General features: G+C 51.5%; 3 protein-coding genes across 8 annotated transcripts; 1 reads left to right on the top strand and 2 right to left on the bottom strand.

Annotated features, from left to right (window-relative positions):
• The first annotated feature begins 893 nt into the window (after positions 1–893).
• On the top strand, positions 894–3,767 carry sqstm1 (sequestosome 1). Of its 4 annotated transcripts, none has more exons than XM_085905253.1 (8): positions 894–1,261; positions 1,345–1,440; positions 2,178–2,431; positions 2,505–2,589; positions 2,663–2,728; positions 2,792–2,904; positions 3,136–3,385; positions 3,468–3,767. In XM_085905253.1, the coding sequence occupies exons 1-8, from the start codon at positions 1,093–1,095 to the stop codon at positions 3,629–3,631; spliced, it is 1,197 nt and encodes a 398-aa protein (XP_085761379.1). In that variant the 5' UTR covers positions 894–1,092; the 3' UTR covers positions 3,632–3,767. The 4 variants fall into 4 exon arrangements, with proteins under 4 accessions (XP_085761379.1, XP_085761376.1, XP_085761381.1 ...); XM_085905250.1 differs by having other exon boundaries at positions 2,660–2,728; XM_085905255.1 differs by having other exon boundaries at positions 895–1,261; positions 2,663–2,719.
• Positions 3,766–5,506, bottom strand: mrnip (MRN complex interacting protein). Of its 2 annotated transcripts, none has more exons than XM_085905367.1 (6): positions 5,128–5,506; positions 4,677–4,736; positions 4,476–4,576; positions 4,347–4,395; positions 4,137–4,249; positions 3,766–4,072 (listed from the first exon to the last, which is right to left on the bottom strand). In XM_085905367.1, the coding sequence occupies exons 2-6, from the start codon at positions 4,692–4,694 to the stop codon at positions 3,859–3,861; spliced, it is 495 nt and encodes a 164-aa protein (XP_085761493.1). In that variant the 5' UTR covers positions 4,695–4,736; positions 5,128–5,506; the 3' UTR covers positions 3,766–3,858. The 2 variants fall into 2 exon arrangements, with proteins under 2 accessions (XP_085761493.1, XP_085761492.1); XM_085905366.1 differs by having other exon boundaries at positions 4,998–5,145.
• A 3,281-nt stretch (positions 5,507–8,787) lies between these two features.
• Positions 8,788–16,328, bottom strand: tbc1d9b (TBC1 domain family member 9b). 2 transcript variants are annotated; one of them, XM_085905141.1, is made up of 23 exons: positions 16,087–16,328; positions 15,443–15,553; positions 15,259–15,377; positions 14,946–15,180; positions 14,588–14,846; positions 14,319–14,526; positions 13,980–14,171; positions 13,778–13,891; positions 13,243–13,423; positions 12,921–13,135; positions 12,693–12,810; positions 12,391–12,593; positions 12,248–12,330; positions 12,033–12,162; positions 11,746–11,844; positions 11,602–11,670; positions 11,276–11,516; positions 11,146–11,211; positions 10,994–11,062; positions 10,866–10,919; positions 10,369–10,416; positions 10,211–10,296; positions 8,788–10,147 (listed from the first exon to the last, which is right to left on the bottom strand). In XM_085905141.1, the coding sequence occupies exons 1-23, from the start codon at positions 16,202–16,204 to the stop codon at positions 9,653–9,655; spliced, it is 3,513 nt and encodes a 1,170-aa protein (XP_085761267.1). In that variant the 5' UTR covers positions 16,205–16,328; the 3' UTR covers positions 8,788–9,652. The 2 variants fall into 2 exon arrangements, with proteins under 2 accessions (XP_085761267.1, XP_085761268.1); XM_085905142.1 differs by having other exon boundaries at positions 13,243–13,393.
• Between the last annotated feature and the right edge of the window lie 140 nt (positions 16,329–16,468).

The raw sequence follows: 16,468 nt of genomic DNA, 5'->3' as shown, positions 1-16,468 counted from the left end.
AAAGGCTGACCACAAATGTGTTCTTATGATCACGTAAATATTTGGGAGGTGAGTTGACTTCCACATTTGTGTCCTCGCAAAAAAAAAAAAAGTACTTGTCATGTAAGTAAACTTGCTGTTTCTTTTCCTTGTGGGAATGTGCATTGTTACATCAACTTACCTCCTGCCTTTATATTTTCAACCGTTTTTGTTTTTTCAAACTCCAATTGCTTGAAATAAAATGTTCTGTTTTGAAGAGATGTATTCAACAGAGCGATTGGATCATGCCATCAGTGAATAGGTCAGTGTTTTATTTAAATCAATGATTTTCAGAATCATCACTTACTATGGGTTGTTTTGAGACTTTATCAGCCATAAGCTGAAATATCCTCCAAGAAAGCAGACCAACTGTCAAGTCCAAATGAAATTTGCCAACATTGGCTTTTCCTATGAAAAAGTGTTTTGTTTTTTTTCTGGACCAAACCAGCAACTAAATCCTATTCATTTTGCTTTGAACATCGAGATGGAATTAAAACTTCGAATAATCGGTCGACGGATGGAAAGAAATAGTTTGAAAGACTTAATGACTTGACCATAATAACAAAGATGTCTGCAGAGACTTGGTAAAGATTGGAAAAAGAAAATAATGAAAAGCAATTTACAAAAAAAGGACACTTGTAATTCACTGAAAGAAAAGTGAAAAAGCTGTAAGATACCAATGGTTTGTTGTTGACGTCGGAGTGACAAGGCGAATTTTTGGGGCCGCGCGTCATCTTCGGCGGTGGGGGTCACGTGGGAAGAGGGGAATTCCCCCGATTGGAAAAGTCGCTGTCATCTCCAGGCTTCTCATTGGCTAGTGTGGGCGGGTTTTGAGCGCCGAACCAATCGGGCAACACGTAAATATTGACTTTCCATGGTAACGCCCATCCCGGAAGTAGCCGACTCAAAGTCAAGACAAAGCGTTTAAAAGCTGCGTCACAAAGTAGACAAGTCGAGTCGACCACGACGAGTTGAAGAAGCGCGCGCAAGCCTACAAGCAGCAGCCATCAGCAGCAGCCATCAGCAGCAGCCATCAGCAGCAGCCATCAGCAGCATCCATCAGCAGCGGTCAAGATGTCGGTGACGGTGAAGGCTTACCTTCTGGGGAAAGAGGAGTCGGTTCGGGAGATTCGTCGCTTCCTGGTGCCGCGTTCTGACGTCCAAAACTTCGAACATCTGTGCGACAAAACTTGTCAGATGTTCTCCGGACTTAAGAAGGGTGCTTTCAACATGTACTATAAAGGTCGGATTCTTTTTCTTTTCCCCTCCCTCCCTCCTTCGCTCCGTCCAACAAGTTTGATTATCGGCCTTTGTTTTGCTTTCCAGACTGCGAAGAAGACCTGGTGGCCTTCTCCTCGGATGACGAGCTCTCCATGGGCATGGCCTGCTTGAAGGATGACGTCTTCCGGGTTTTCATCAAAGGTAAACAGAAAAAGAAAAAAAGACAGCTTCGTCATTGTCTGCTTCATCACCGGCAACAGCAATAAATTAAGCAGCACAGTGGAACGTTCTCTTGCTCTACCGCCGCCGGTTTGCCGTTCGTGGCCTCGCTGTTTAAAGATTGGAATTTTTTGTTTTTGTTTTTGGTCAACATCACTTGTTTTTTGGTCAAAACTCGACATGCGTATTGAATTCGTTCCGGGACCTACTGCCAATATGAATACTTCATTTCTTCCCATATAGCCAAAAGACAACAGCAATGATAACTCCTTAATATCTACTGCCGATAGCAATAAATAAGTAAAAAGAAATAAGCCAGCCAAAGGTTTTTTTTTTTTTTAATTGTCACTGAGCCTTTATAACGATTGGTAACTGGGCAAAAGGCGTTCCATCTCTTCCGGGGTAATTGTTGACATTGCAGCCATATTGTTTTGCAAGATCACGCAAACCACGCTCATGATTTCTCCTTTTAATTGTGAGGAAATCATCTCCTCCCTATTTTCACCACTGCTCCCATTTGCGTTAGTCTTCTTAGGACCCACCATGGTATGGTCACGTGATGCCAACTGACGTTGGGAATGACTTTGGCTGTTGAGTCAAATATTTGATCCGACTTTACATTGTATGTTGAAAAATCCGTCCGTATGCAGAGGTATTTTTTCAAGAGTGTAGGAATGGCAAACGGTGCAAATAACCAACCAGTATGTTTGTGTTTCCAGAGAAGAAGGAGCACCGCCGTGACTTTCCAGTTCACGCCTTTCCACCGGGCGCCTTTGTGGCGGCGGGCCCGCCCCCTCCGCCACCCCACGTGGGCGCTGTGCACGCCAACGTGACGTGCGACGGCTGCGAGGGCCCGGTGGCGGGCGTCCGCTTCAAGTGCAGCGTGTGTCCCGACTACGACCTTTGCTCGGCTTGTCAGGTGCAAGGGAAGCACACCGAGCACCCCCTGCTGCCCATCTGGCACCCCCTGCAGGTCAGCATCGCCCACTCTGCGGCGGCCCCTGTGGCGTGCACGCCTGCGCTCATGTTGGCCGCGTGTTTTCCAGGCACTGTTCCCACGAGGAAAGCTGGTGAAGAAGATGCGCCAATGCAGCAAGAATCAGAAATGTGCCAGAGGTGGCGCCCCCACTGGTCAGTGTTATTGTTTCTTCCAACATCCGCGGATGGGCTTCGGGCTCATCTTTGACCTTTGACTCCAAAGCAGGCCTCAGCTTCCTGAAGAATGTGGGAGAGGGGGTGGCGGCCATGCTGAGCCCGCTTGGTGAGCCACGTGGGTGCCGACTAACCGTCTGGGTGTCCGGACGGGAAGTAATGGGTTTGTTGTCCCGCGCAGGCATCGATGTGGACATCGACGTGGAGCACCAGGGTCAGAGGACCAAAGTGAGCAATCAGGATCAAGGGGACGTGGAGGTCGGCGGAGCTGAGGGCGACGCTCGGCCCACAAAGGTCAGGCGCATGACTTACTGCCAAGTTTTGTCGTTCCTTCCGCCACTCAAAATGCCCTCGTCGTGATCGCAATCATTTGGCCTAATAGCATTGTGTCGTTCGTTACCCTTGCTGCAAAACGCCATCAACTGGCTAACAAACAGCATGGATTGTCACAGTACTTTACAAAGGTTTCCTGAATGTGAATGTTGTCGTCAGGTAACATTGCGCTCGCTCTCTTGCCGACGTCAGGCTTCAGCCGACACCACCAAAGACTTTGACGAAGAGTGGACTCATGTCACGTGCAAGGAAGTGGACCCTTCCAGTGGAGAACTGCAGTCCTTGCTGCAGAACGACAAACTGGACCAGAAACCGAATGGGGACCAGAACCCAAAGGGGGACCAGAATGTCAAGGGCAACCAGAAGCCGGATGTTCCTGCAGTGGTCCAGAAAGATCCGTCAGGCTTGAAGGTGGCAGCTCTCTACCCTCACCTTCCTCCAGGTAACGGCTCGCCATGTGCCAAAGCAGGAATGTTTTGCCAACAAGTAACCCCCGACACACACACACACACACACACATACAGAGGCAGATCCCCGCTTGGTGGAGTCTCTGAGTCACATGTTGTCCATGGGGTTCACCGACGAAGGCGGCTGGCTGACCCGCCTCCTGCAGGCTAAAGATTTTGACATCGGTGCCGCCCTGGACGCCATCCAGTACGCCAAGAAGCCCCGCCCCCACCCGCACTGATGCCAGCAATAGGCGTCCTAGCACACGCCACTTAGCTTCTGCCACATCACATAAAAAGCAGGAATCAGTACTACTCTATTCACTAAAGTCTGTAATCAAATGAATTGATTGATACTCAATAAAAAGGCTTTGCTCAGCTTTACGGTTTATTTTATTTGAAGAGGTCAACATAAAGTTTGGGGAAAATAACGCCCAACTGAACTAAGCGAAGGTCGTCGACGTTTTCATCAGAAGCTCACGTCAAAGTCGTCTCCGCTGTCAAACCTGGAGGAGGCGGGCAACGAGGGTTTGGGCGGCCAAGTGACGTTGAGGCCGGAGGTGTCGCATCCCGGTGGCCAACCAAAAGACAAAGCTTGCTGAGCATTGAGCGTGTTGCCGTTGCTCAACGGGCGAGGAGTAGCAGTTGACCTCAGCTGAGGTACATCTTCACACTGCCTCTTTCTGATGCGTGCGCACACACTTATTAGGATGAGTTTGCCAGTGGGTGTAGCCTAACAAACATCACCTGTCAGTCAAGGTGTTGTCTCGGAAACATTGCATGTCCTTTGAAAGTACATCTCGGTCGTCATCCTCGGGTGTGGCGAGGTATTTGCTCCAGCGGCTCGCCTGTGGATAGACCTGCTCGGCGCGGTGCGGCGCGGCGCGGCGGGCGGGCCAGCACATAACGCAAGATGAGCGCTTGCTAGTGTGTGTGTGCGCATGAGCGTCATCTCACTTGTTCATCTTGCTGGCTTTGGCTTCTTCTTTCCCCTTCTGGCTGCTTCCTGCCAATCACTCGTTGATGTTATAAATACATATAATCCGTCAAGTGAATCACCCTGGGTGTGTCAGTTTGTGTCGTTACCTTAGCGACCGGACATCTCGTTCTTCCAACACGGCGCCCCTGGTGGCGTTCAGCTTCTGAACGTGCCGTCTGCAGTCTGCCGAGCCGCCTCTGCCGAATTCCTTGGTCATGTGGCATTGCGAACATTCCGTTCAGATGAATTTATTCGTAAGAGTGAACGCAAAGTGAACTTGATGACATCACGCGCGTTCGTCTGCTTACCTTGAGCAAAGATTGCATCACCCCGCAGAGTTTACACGTCCACTTTTTCACCTTCTTCACCTGTGACAGTTGTATGTACTGTAACGCTTCTCGTGCACATTTTTAACAGCGATTGTGTGACGGACCACGGACATTTCATGATTTGACAATTGGGCGGCTGAAGCCAAAGGGCAGCCATTTGACATTGTTATGTACTCTGACTGCCAACTATTTTCGAGGCGCGTTCTAAGGGCGCTTTTCATCCCCATTAATATGAACGTCATTGGCAACGTTAGAAGCCGTTGGCTTCCCGTGTGTACGACGTGTTTGACTTGCTCTTACTTGTTGCACCTGGAAGCAGTCGCAGCGGAAACATCGAACCACGTGAAACGTTTGAGACATCTCAAAAGGCAGACAGTTTTAAAAAATAAAGACGCTCCTTTGACCGGCCGGGCTTTGTTTGAAAACTTACGTCACATCCGGGTAGTGTTGGCTCCTGAGTGAACGATTCGCAGAAAAGAACGACTCTTTTCAGTGAAAACTTCTTAAAGTGATTCCTTCCTTTTTCAGTTCACATGACTTCAACCAGTAACCTGTCGGTTATGGTGCCACCTCGCCGAAAAACAAAAGGAAGAAGAAAATGACGTCACTTCCCGTTCGTAAACAGTCGTGAATTGCATTTCTCGTTCACCAACTGAACGGATCTGTGAGTGAGGGATTTGCGTTTCCAGTTCATCGCGAGAATGGACGGATCAGTGAGAGAACGAATCGTGACTTTCCCGTTCGCCAACGAACGAGTCAATGGGTGAAGTTGAACTGCCTTCCTTCCAGCGCGTGCATCAATGGATCAGTCAGTGAACGTGTTGGCGTGAACTATGGAAGCCGGAATGTCGATTTACGAAGAAGCACTCAGTGAAACACCACTTCTTTGACGCGAGCTCATGGCTAACTTTATTGCATGAAGGGATGCGCCGTTATGCAAAGACGGGGAGATCTTTGGGTCATCTTGATTTTGTAACAATTATCGGAGTTTTTAAATAACGTGCGCCTAATGTGCGCCTAAATATTGTTGTCCAATAAATCTACTGCAATTTCACATGAGATTGCTGGTATGAAATTTACTTTCATTATTATTTTAATAAACATGAATGTTAAAACTTGTCTGGTGTTTTATTCCTTGTTTTTGTATTCGCCAATTAAAACATAAAAATCAGACATTTGGTTAACTGCTTTATGTATGTGTTTTACGTTGTTATATGAGTTGGTGTCACCCCCAAACAACAAATGTCGGCATAACGGATTTTTTTTTCAACCTTTTATACAAACACAAAAACATTCGGTGTAATAACACCATCAACTACAATCCGGGTGGGCGGGTATGGCACTTTACACTTTCACCTAAGCTAATGAAGTGGCCTGTGATTGGGAACACCTGAAAATGGCGGTGTACCTAATAGTGTCCGAATGACGTCACAGATCAGACAGCCAATCAGAACGTGGGGGTGAGGGCAGTTGTGGCACTTTTCACTTTCACTTAAGCTTGTTCCCTAATGAAGTGGCCTGTGATTAGGAACACCTGAAAATGGCGGGGTAGCTAATGGAGTGTCCGAGTGACGTCACGGATCCAACAGCCAATCAGAAAGTGGGGGTTTGTTTGGGTGTGGCACTTTTCACTTTCCGTTAAGCTTTGACCATGACTTTTTCCCTAATGAAGTGGCCTGTTATTAGGTACACCTGAAAATGGCGGTGTACCTAATGGAGTGTCCGTGTGACGTCACAGATCCAACAGCCAATCAGAAAGTGGGGGGTTGTTTGGGTGTGGCACTTTTCACTTTCATTTAAGCTTTGACCATGATTTTTCCCTAATAAAGTGGCCTGTTATTAGGTACACCTGAAAATGGCGGTGTACCTAATGGAGTGTCCGTGTGACGTCACAGATCCAACAGCCAATCAGAAAGTGGGGGGTTGTTTGGGTGTGGCACTTTTCACTTTCCGTTAAGCTTTGACCATGACTTTTTCCCTAATGAAGTGGCCTGTTATTAGGTACACCTGAAAATGGCGGTGTACCTAATGCAGTGTCCGAGTGACGTCACGGATCCAACAGCCAATCAGAAAGTGGGGGGTTGTTTGGGTGTGGCACTTTTCACTTTCCGTTAAGCTTTGACCATGACTTTTTCCCTAATGAAGTGGCCTGTTATTAGGTACACCTGAAAATGGCGGTGTACCTAATGGAGTGTCCGAGTGACGTCACGGATCCAACAGCCAATCAGAAAGTGGAGGGTTGTTTGGGTGTGGCACTTTTCACTTTCCGTTAAGCTTTGACCATGACTTTTTCCCTAATGAAGTGGCCTGTTATTAGGTACACCTGAAAATGGCGGTGTACCTAATGCAGTGTCCGAGTGACGTCACGGATCCAACAGCCAATCAGAAAGTGGGGGGTTGTTTGGGTGTGGCACTTTTCACTTTCCGTTAAGCTTTGACCATGACTTTTTCCCTAATGAAGTGGCCTGTTATTAGGTACACCTGAAAATGGCGGTGTACCTAATGGAGTGTCCGTGTGACGTCACAGATCAAACAGCCAATCAGAAAGTGGGGGGTTGTTTGGGTGTGGCACTTTTCACTTTCATTTAAGCTTTGACCATGATTTTTCCCTAATAAAGTGGCCTGTTATTAGGTACACCTGAAAATGGCGGTGTACCTAAAGGAGTGTCCTTGTGACGTCACAGATCACACAGCCAATCAGAAAGTGGGGGGTTGTTTGGGTGTGGCACTTTTCACTTTCATTTAAATTTTGACCATGATTTTTCCCTAATGAAGTGGCCTGTGATTAGGTACACCTGAAAATGGCGGTGTACCTAATGGAGTGTCCTTGTGACGTCACAGATCAAACAGCCAATCAGAAAGTGGGGGGTTGTTTGGGTGTGGCACTTTTCACTTTCATTTAAGCTTTGACCATGATTTTTCCCTAATGAAGTGGCCTGTGATTAGGTACACCTGAAAATGGCGGTGTACCTAATGGAGTGTCCGTGTGACGTCACAGATCAAACAGCCAATCAGAAAGTGGGGGGTTGTTTGGGTGTGGCACTTTTCACTTTCATTTAAGCTTTGACCATGATTTTTCCCTAATGAAGTGGCCTGTGATTAGGTACACCTGAAAATGGCGGTGTACCTAATGGAGTGTCCGTGTGACGTCACAGATCAAACAGCCAATCAGAAAGTGGGGGGTTGTTTGGGTGTGGCACTTTTCACTTTCATTTAAGCTTTGACCATGATTTTTCCCTAATAAAGTGGCCTGTTATTAGGTACACCTGAAAATGGCGGTGTACCTAATGGAGTGTCCTTGTGACGTCACAGATCACACAGCCAATCAGAAAGTGGGGGGTTGTTTGGGTGTGGCACTTTTCACTTTCATTTAAATTTTGACCATGATTTTTCCCTAATGAAGTGGCCTGTGATTAGGTACACCTGAAAATGGCGGTGTACCTAATGGAGTGTCCTTGTGACGTCACAGATCAAACAGCCAATCAGAAAGTGGGGGGTTGTTTGGGTGTGGCACTTTTCACTTTCATTTAAGCTTTGACCATGATTTTTCCCTAATGAAGTGGCCTGTGATTAGGTACACCTGAAAATGGCGGTGTACCTAATGGAGTGTCCGTGTGACGTCACAGATCAAACAGCCAATCAGAAAGTGGGGGGTTGTTTGGGTGTGGCACTTTTCACTTTCCGTTAAGCTTTGACCATGACTTTTTCCCTAATGAAGTGGCCTGTTATTAGGTACACCTGAAAATGGCGGTGTACCTAATGGAGTGTCCGAGTGACGTCACCGATCAACCAGCCAATCAGAAAGTGGGGGTGAGGGCGGGTGTGGCACCTTTCACTTTCCGTGAAGCTTTGACCATGATTTTTGATTATTTCATGAAAAAACAAAACAATATAAAAAAAACAACGTTTGATTGAACGAATCTTTTGAGTGAACTGATTCAAAGGATTCAGTTCACTTAAAAGAACTGGAATGCACATCACTAATCCAGGCGTCACATCCGGGCATCGCATAGAAGCGCCAGATCTCAAAGCTGTCATGACTCAAATATGTCTGTGTCTTCACAAAAATATGCACTTCATTGCTGTCAGGATTAGAAAAGATGAATATTTGTTTATTGATTATTTATTGGGCATCACGCAAACAACAGAGCGCTCCACATTTATTTATCAAATTTCAGTCACTTAAATGTCACACGAGCATTTCCATCCAACAGGAAACAAGATCACATCTCTTTCACATTAAAAGACATTCTTCTCAAATTTGCATTTTGTGGCAAATCAAATCTCAGCCTTTTACGAGTCTGTTCTTTTTTGTCTGAAACCCAAATGGATTATTTATTTTTTTTGGGGGGGGGGGGCATTTTGTCAGGAAGGTTTTTTTCCAACCCCCAGACCAATGAGATTTGTATCTCAGATGAAATGTTTGCAGAAACAGGGGGAAAAAAAATGCCCAAAAGTTCAATTTTAACACAGAGAAAACTATTGAAACATTCTGCTGCCACACTAGAAAAGAAAAAGTTCAATATCACATTTAAACATGAAATATTTCAGACTTTATTTGAAATGAAAAGGAAATCTTTTGCAACACGATGATGATGATTATACAGTGTGAATTCTGAACTACTGAGCTGAACCAGAAGGAATTGCTCTGTCCTGAATAACCTGAAATTGATCATGTAAAAATGTGAACGATGTGATTGGGACTACTTAGGACATTGAAACGGGACACTTATCACATCACTTTTGTTTTGTTCCTTGGGTGGCAGTAGGCAACAGTACGCTTCCATAGAAAATGGGGAAAATTTTGTTTGAGGAAAAATGAACGTTTGCCATAACCACCCACCCCTTCCTTCCTTCCTTCCTTACTGTGGGTCTTTTATTGCGAAAGAGGAAGCGGTTACAGGCAGGCAGCTGCCAGTAACGTGAAGCACCGGGACGCGCGAAAAGGCCAGAGGTCAAGGGTCGCCACGTTCGCGGTCCGAAGAAGCAGAGCTGCTCTGACGCTCCGCCGCCCGGCGTGTCTGGCAAGCGGCAATACGGGCCTGGATGCTTCTCTTCCTCTCAAAGTAGTCCACCAGCGCAGGCTCGGTCAACATGGACGCCAGAACCTGCTCAAAGGTGACGGACCAGTCGGCGTCGGCCACGCTGACCCGCCTCCTCCTCGGCCCCTCGCCGCCGCCGCCGTCTTCATCGGCCGACGATGCGTCATCGCTCAGCAAGGAGAACGATGACGCCGAGGCGTCGTCTCGGGCCTCCTCCGGGCGGATGTCGGTCGGCGCCCGCCGTCCGGCGGCGCCCTGCCTGTCGCCGTTGTTGAACTTCTTTCCGACTTCGCCGATGCGAAGCAGCAGGCTGGCCACGGTGGCGATGGCGTGGTAGAGCTGCTGCTCATCGTGCTCCTCTTCACTGAACATGTTGTACAGCGACTTGCACAGCTCGATGAACTGCTCCTACACCCGCGTCGACGTCATCAGACCGACCGATTTGAAGTTGTACGAGAGCTGAGTGCTGACCTGGTTCATCCGAGGAAGATCTTTGATGGATTCCTGCTTGGGCTCCTTCTCCTTGGCCCACATCCGCAGGTAGTACCTGTAGTCCTCTGTGGGTCAAAGTCAAAGGTCACCACCCCACCACCTGCGCAGTCAAACGGCGGCGGCGGCACCAAGGCTACCTTTCTTCTCCTCGCCGCTGCCGTCAGACTCGGCGTTGGCGTCCTCACCTGCACACCACGGTCATGGCCATTGTCATCTAGGTCACCGCGGCGGTCGCTCAATGTCAGTCGTCATTGTCAGTGGGGTGTTATGATCCGGTGGGATCTGTTTTGGGGCCCTTGTTGTTTTCATGCATTTGCGTGCCTCACGTGACTTGGGCATTAAAACAGCGTTTGCACATTGACGCCATTTCCACTTGTTACTTTCTACGTCGATAAAACACATTCATGTCACTCGCTGCAGAAATAAGGCCGTGGCTTTCGATATTGATTGTTTCGTGTTGTGTTCTGTTGTAGTGTTGTTATTCATTTATGAGCTGTTCTGTAAATGCGTACATGCTTTGCAATGCGAACCCTAATCCTAGTACTTTGCGTGGTCGTGGTTATCATCGTCATCATCATCATCATCATCATCATCATCATCATCATCCTCATCCTCATCCTCATCCCAACCAAACCTGCTGTCACTTGCTGCTGTCCAAAACTGTCTTTAGGAGACAAGAAGGAAGATTCTGGAGGAGCAAGACGAAAAAGGGAGGCCCTTAAGCTTTTCATGCCATGGCCGCCGACCAAAGCGTGCGCTTACCTTTAGGCGCGTCATCGGTGAAGAAGTTTGCAGCCTCCAGCGCGGACTCCGCCTCCTCGGGACACAGAGCTGACGTGACACAAACAATGACGTGAATGTTTTTTGGCCGGCACGCGCACGTTCCAACGCTCAGACAAATGTACAATCGTTACCAGGCGGCAGGTGGAGCTTGTAAAGCAGCTTGAGCTTGTCTGTCATGTCGCTGTGGTACATCCCACCTGCACAAAGAGCGAGGCCAGCACGAGGACCAAGGTCACGCGCCGGCCACCTTCGCAGACTCACTGAGCGCCGTGACAAACTCCTTGAAGTTGACCAGGCCGTCGCGGTCGCGATCCAGCGTCCTGAAGAGTCGGCCGGCCAGGACGGGCGCGTGCCCGGCGCAGCGCCAGGCGGCCAGGGCGCAGAATAGCTGCGAGAACTGAGCGCCGTCGATGCGGTACTGCTCCAAGTAGGGCAGGCTGGGGTCGTGTCGCTCCGCCGCAGTGCCGCCCGAGCCCCAGTAGCGGCTGCTCATGTGCTGGGCCTGAAAGCAGTCGTCAGGCGGCCAGTCGTCAGCTGTCGTCGAGCGTCCCTCCCCTCCCCTCCCCTCCCGTCCCGCCTCACCTCACCTTAAAGAGACAGTAGAGCTCCTCCAACTCCTCCATGCCGAAGGCCGACTCGGTCACCATGGCTCGCACCTGCGCACAGAAGGCGGCCATCCGTCTTTGTCCTGTTGCGACCTGTTAGCCCGTTAGCCCGAGACCCCGGCTCACCACGCTCCGTTTTGCCGTGTCCTCCAGAGACTGGATCACCTTTAACCTCTGCTTGAACCTCATCTGCTCGATGACATCGGAGCGAAGGCCGCTGAACTTCTGCTGGCACAAGTCAGCCGGTCGGTTAGGCGGAGCTCAGCGAAATCTCGCCAATATTGCGGCCCTCGCGCAACGTGCACTGTGAGAGAACTTCTAAAACAGGTAAGACGGCGGCTCGACAAAGTCTTAGCATGAGAATTGGAGACGGACGGAAGCAACTGAGGCTCAGGTCGTCATCCCGGTCTGACCTCATAGGAGGACCGGACGAGTTCGAAGATGTCAATCTCGGGCGGCGGCTCGTCTCCGCCGGTGAGGAGGGCGTGCAGGTGGGGGACAGGTGGCGTGGCGATCTGCTTGTTCACCACGTGGTCCAGGTACCTTCACACGCATGCACGCCCATCACGGCGCGCTCCAACCGGCGGCGCTACATCCCACCGGGCGCTCAACGGCCACCGAGCGTTACCTTCCCAGGACGGTCATGGCTTCGCCCTCGTCGCCGCAGGCCAACAAGGCGTCCATGTTGTCGTGGAGCACCGCCAGCGCCACCTGCAGGCAGCACGGGAACGTGAGAAGGCGGCAGGAAGCCCGGGATGACGGCCAGCGTACCTGGAAGATGACTTTGATGCCCTCGTAGAAGAAGCAGTCGACCAGGACCACGGCGCTGTCGAAGGGCATGACGGACAGGAAGAGGGTGAGGAACCACGACAGGCTGATGGTGGAGATGACGCCCAGATCCTGCATGTGCTGGTACAACAGGGGCAGGAAGGCCCGGGTCAGGTCTTCAAACACCCCCTGGTCCACCAGAGCGCCTTCAAGCAAACACGGGTCAGCCGTGAGGACGCAATGCTGAGACGCAGTCACTCGTGAGCCAATGCGGCGGTGGCTGGCGGCGGCCGGCGGCGGCGTACCCACGACCCTGGTGTTGTAGTAGTCGGGCAGCATGCGCTCGCAGAGCGCCACCAGCAGCCAGAAAGCCTCCTCTTCAGTGCAGTACAGCAGCAGGACCGACGTCACGATGTTCATGGCCTGCGGTTGGGGCACGTCGTCAGTCACGCGACCGCCCGGCCCCGCCCGGCCCCGCCCGGCCCCGCCCGGCCCCGCCCGGCCCGCCCCGGCCGCTCGGAGGCGTCGCCCACCTGGCAGTAGCCGATGCCCGGGTTCCTGTGGGCGTAGGCCGTCAGGACGCGGCGCAGGGCGCCGATGCCCGTCTCGTTCTGGAAGGCTCGGTGCTCGGGCATGGAGCGGTGCAGGTCCCGCTCGATCTCCTCCGTGGCCAAAGAGCACAGGCCCGCCGCCCGCTCCACCAGGTCGCCGTAGTAACCGGCATGCATGGACATCTCGTTGCGCGCTCCTACCGAACCGACGAGGGAGCAAAAAAAAAAAAAATGCCAAGGCCAACAAGAGTCACGACAAAGCTGAGGAAGCAGTGGAAAGAGGCCAGAAAGAGCAAGCGCCTACCTGAGAAGAGCAACCAGAGTTCTCCTCGGAGCCTTTCCGGAATGCCGCCCAGGACTAATTCTCGGCTTTTGGACGTCCTGTACATGCAGACTCCGCGGCCAAACTCGGAAAAGTGGATGTTCCACGCCTCCTCCTTCATCTTCTCCTTCATCTGACGCACAGCGATGATTGTCACACAAGTCTGGACCATCCAGCCCAAATGTCTGCATTATTTGTCAGTGTGATGTGTTGAACTTTTCAATCGGACACCATTAAAAAGGAGGAGCACATTTTGTGTCACCAACTTGTTTGTTCTTTGTGAATATAACGTTTCAAGATAAACCCAAAGTAAGTCACAAGAATGGGGAGTCTGACCAAGTAAAGGGCTCGAACCCCGTTTGTTGACTCGCAGGCCAAAGTGCGATGTATGTTTTACGTTCGTATTTGACGTGGACGTTTGACAAGTCGGTTTGTCCCGCCGGTTCTACGCTAAGCTCACAGCGAACATGTCGTCTCTTTTGCGAAGGAAGCGTGTTTCAGCGGTCGTCGGACTCACCGCTTTGGGTCCCAGGTCCTCTGGAGCGTCTTTGTGGTAAAGTTGCAGAAGTCCTTGTGTGGCCGTGGGCACGTCGGGGTGATAGTGGCGCTCCTTGGCGACGCCGGAGGACGCCTGGAGGTCGGGGGCAAATGGACAACAACCTTAAAGACTGCCGCCCTGGTGACAGACGCACGAGCAAATGAATGAGAGGTGATCGCACCGCGGCCGCCAGAGGACTGACGTCCCCCCACGAGCTGTCGTCGGGAGTCCTCTGCAGGAAGTCGGAGATGCGCTGGACCAGGAAGTCCCGATCTTTAAGGTTGGCAAACAGGAAGTTCATTTTGTTCTTGGTGCTGATGGACACGGGACACGGCAGAACGCCGCTGCTGTCCGCCTTCTCCACGATGGAAACCTGGCAGGCCCAACGCGGCGACAAGAAAACGGCTCTCAGTAAGCACACTTAAAAATTTCACCCAGAATGGAGTGGGATTTTGAAATTGGACCGACGTCGGGGTGAAAATTCAATCAGCGGCAAAGGATTCTCAAGCGTCCATCGGACCTCTCTGAGCGGGATGATGAGCTGGCACAGGTCTTCTTCTCGGCTCCGGAAGCAGATGTAGTTGTTGGAGATGAAGAGCTGGCCCACCACGTGCATCTTGGCGAAGGGCGTCCACAGCGTGCAGTCCGTGTGTCCGTCCAGACGCTCGTCCCGCGTCAGACGGAAGGTGCTCCGGTAACGCTCGTTCTTGGCCCGGGCGTCCAGATCCCTGCCGGCAAAACATCCCAGCGTGAGCGGCGGCCGAATCGAGAAAGAGGAACTTCCCGGACCTCTTGAGGGCGGAGACGTTCTTGAGGGTCTTGCGGGCTTTGGGCAGCGAGAGGTCGGCGGCGAAGGCCTCGTTGTCCAGCAGCTGCCGCATGGCCATGTTGGCCAGCTGCTCCATCAACTTGAAGGTGTCGTTGATGTTGAGGAACACGGAGAAGAAGTGCTCCCCGACCCGAGTTCTCACACGAACGCTTTCCGGGAACAACAGGGTGGCGTTCTTCTCCAGTTGGGTCACCTCTGTCCACGGGACCACCAGAGTGACTGCCACAAATGCACATAGGACACAGGAAGGAAGTGTTTATGTGACCGCTGCCATAGCGAGCCTCTCCTCTCCTCTCCTCGTGTCGTGTCGTCTCCTACCTTCCTTGCCCAGTAGGAAAGAGTAGAAGCAGAGGTGATTGACGGACAGGTAGAGCCAGCCCTGCCGCGGCACGCGACCTTTCCAGTAGCTGCACGAGTAGTAGTTGACCAGCTTCTCCTCTTCGGGCATCCCAAACTGTTTGCGCATCTTCAGCTGGGCTTCCTGGAATTTACTGCAATCCTCTTCCTGCCCGTCGCGGGCCGTCGCGGCCCGCTTCTCCTCTGCGATCAGGCCCTGTGCCGGGCAGGGGGCAGTCTACTCGTGAGTATTGACGCCCGCTTCATACTGCCGTCACCATCAAAAAAGACCTACGGAAATCTTGCCCCTGACGAACGTGGCCACGTCGCTGTCATTGTCGAAAGTGGCGACTGTCTGCAGCAGGTTGGCCTCCAGCCAATCCCAGTGCTCTGTAATCTCCTTGCGCGAGGAACCTGCCACACGCGGCCGGCCCCCGGGTCAAAAGTCAGTCGGGGTCAGGAGTCGGGACGGGACTCACCGCAGGCAACGTTCCAGAAGATCTGCGAGTCGGCCGTTTGGAGGAGGATCCTGTAGGGGGCCACCCTGGCGCTGGAGTCCAGAACCACATCCAGAGTCCCCACCAGTAGACCTGCACGCGGAGACCACCTCAACAAAGGTTCTTGTTGAGAAATGCGACAAATCCAAAAAGTTGGTACCGACACAAGACGCTGGCTGCGAGAAACCTACCGATTCGAGATCCGATTTGTCCTACTCGTTTGTTGCAAGAGCTCCTAATGTTTTGGGACCAATATGAACGGTATCCAGAACTTTTTATGTCGGTACCAAGACGCGCCCACTCAACCTCTTGGTACCAGCATAACAAGTCCGTCCGTGTCGATCAGCAGACCGGCAAGCCCAACACGGCTGCCGACGTCCATTCGCTCTTTCAACTTTCATTTGCATTCCTTCAACAAGCGGTCATCGCAGAAGTCAACAGTCGCTGCTGTGTTCTACCCAAGTCTATCTTGACGACACGAACAATGAAAGTAGACGTGAAAGAAGAAAAAGGAGAGTAAAAGACAACGACGAAGGCAAAAGCAGCAAAAGAGGAAGGAAGGAAGACAAATAAAGAGGAGGGCGATAGGAATGACAGGAATCACGAGAAAGACGAGGATGACAGACCGGAGAGCCCTCCTCCGCGGCCGTGTCCCCGCCGCCGCTGCAGGATGAAAAACGGGTTGGCCCGCTCGGACACCCAGAGAGGCCCAGCAAGCAGAACCTCCTCCGGGTGGATCCACATGTTCCTCCTCGGGGCTTCGGTTGGTTCGTCTCTCGAGTTCTGCTCTGCTTGTCAGGCAGCGCGGAAGGCCGTAGACGAAGTTGTTTTGCTTGTGTTGCCCCCGCCCCCCAAGCCGCCACCGTACATCACTTCCGGGTTGAGGCATAAGACACGCCCTCTAAGCGCCACGTCACCAACAGTCAGCGAGCCAGCCAGCCAGCCAGCCAGCCCACCAGCAGCGTCGAAAGAACGAACCCCTCACTCCTCCATACGCTTCGAGTGAAC

The sequence above is a fragment of the Syngnathus leptorhynchus genome, chromosome 2, assembly GCF_054491065.1.
Source record: "Syngnathus leptorhynchus isolate UIUO chromosome 2, UIUO_Slep, whole genome shotgun sequence".
Classification (NCBI taxonomy): Eukaryota; Metazoa; Chordata; class Actinopteri; order Syngnathiformes; family Syngnathidae; genus Syngnathus; species Syngnathus leptorhynchus.
The sequence above is the reverse complement of the archived record's forward strand: the minus strand, read 5'-3'. Positions and strand labels throughout refer to the sequence as shown.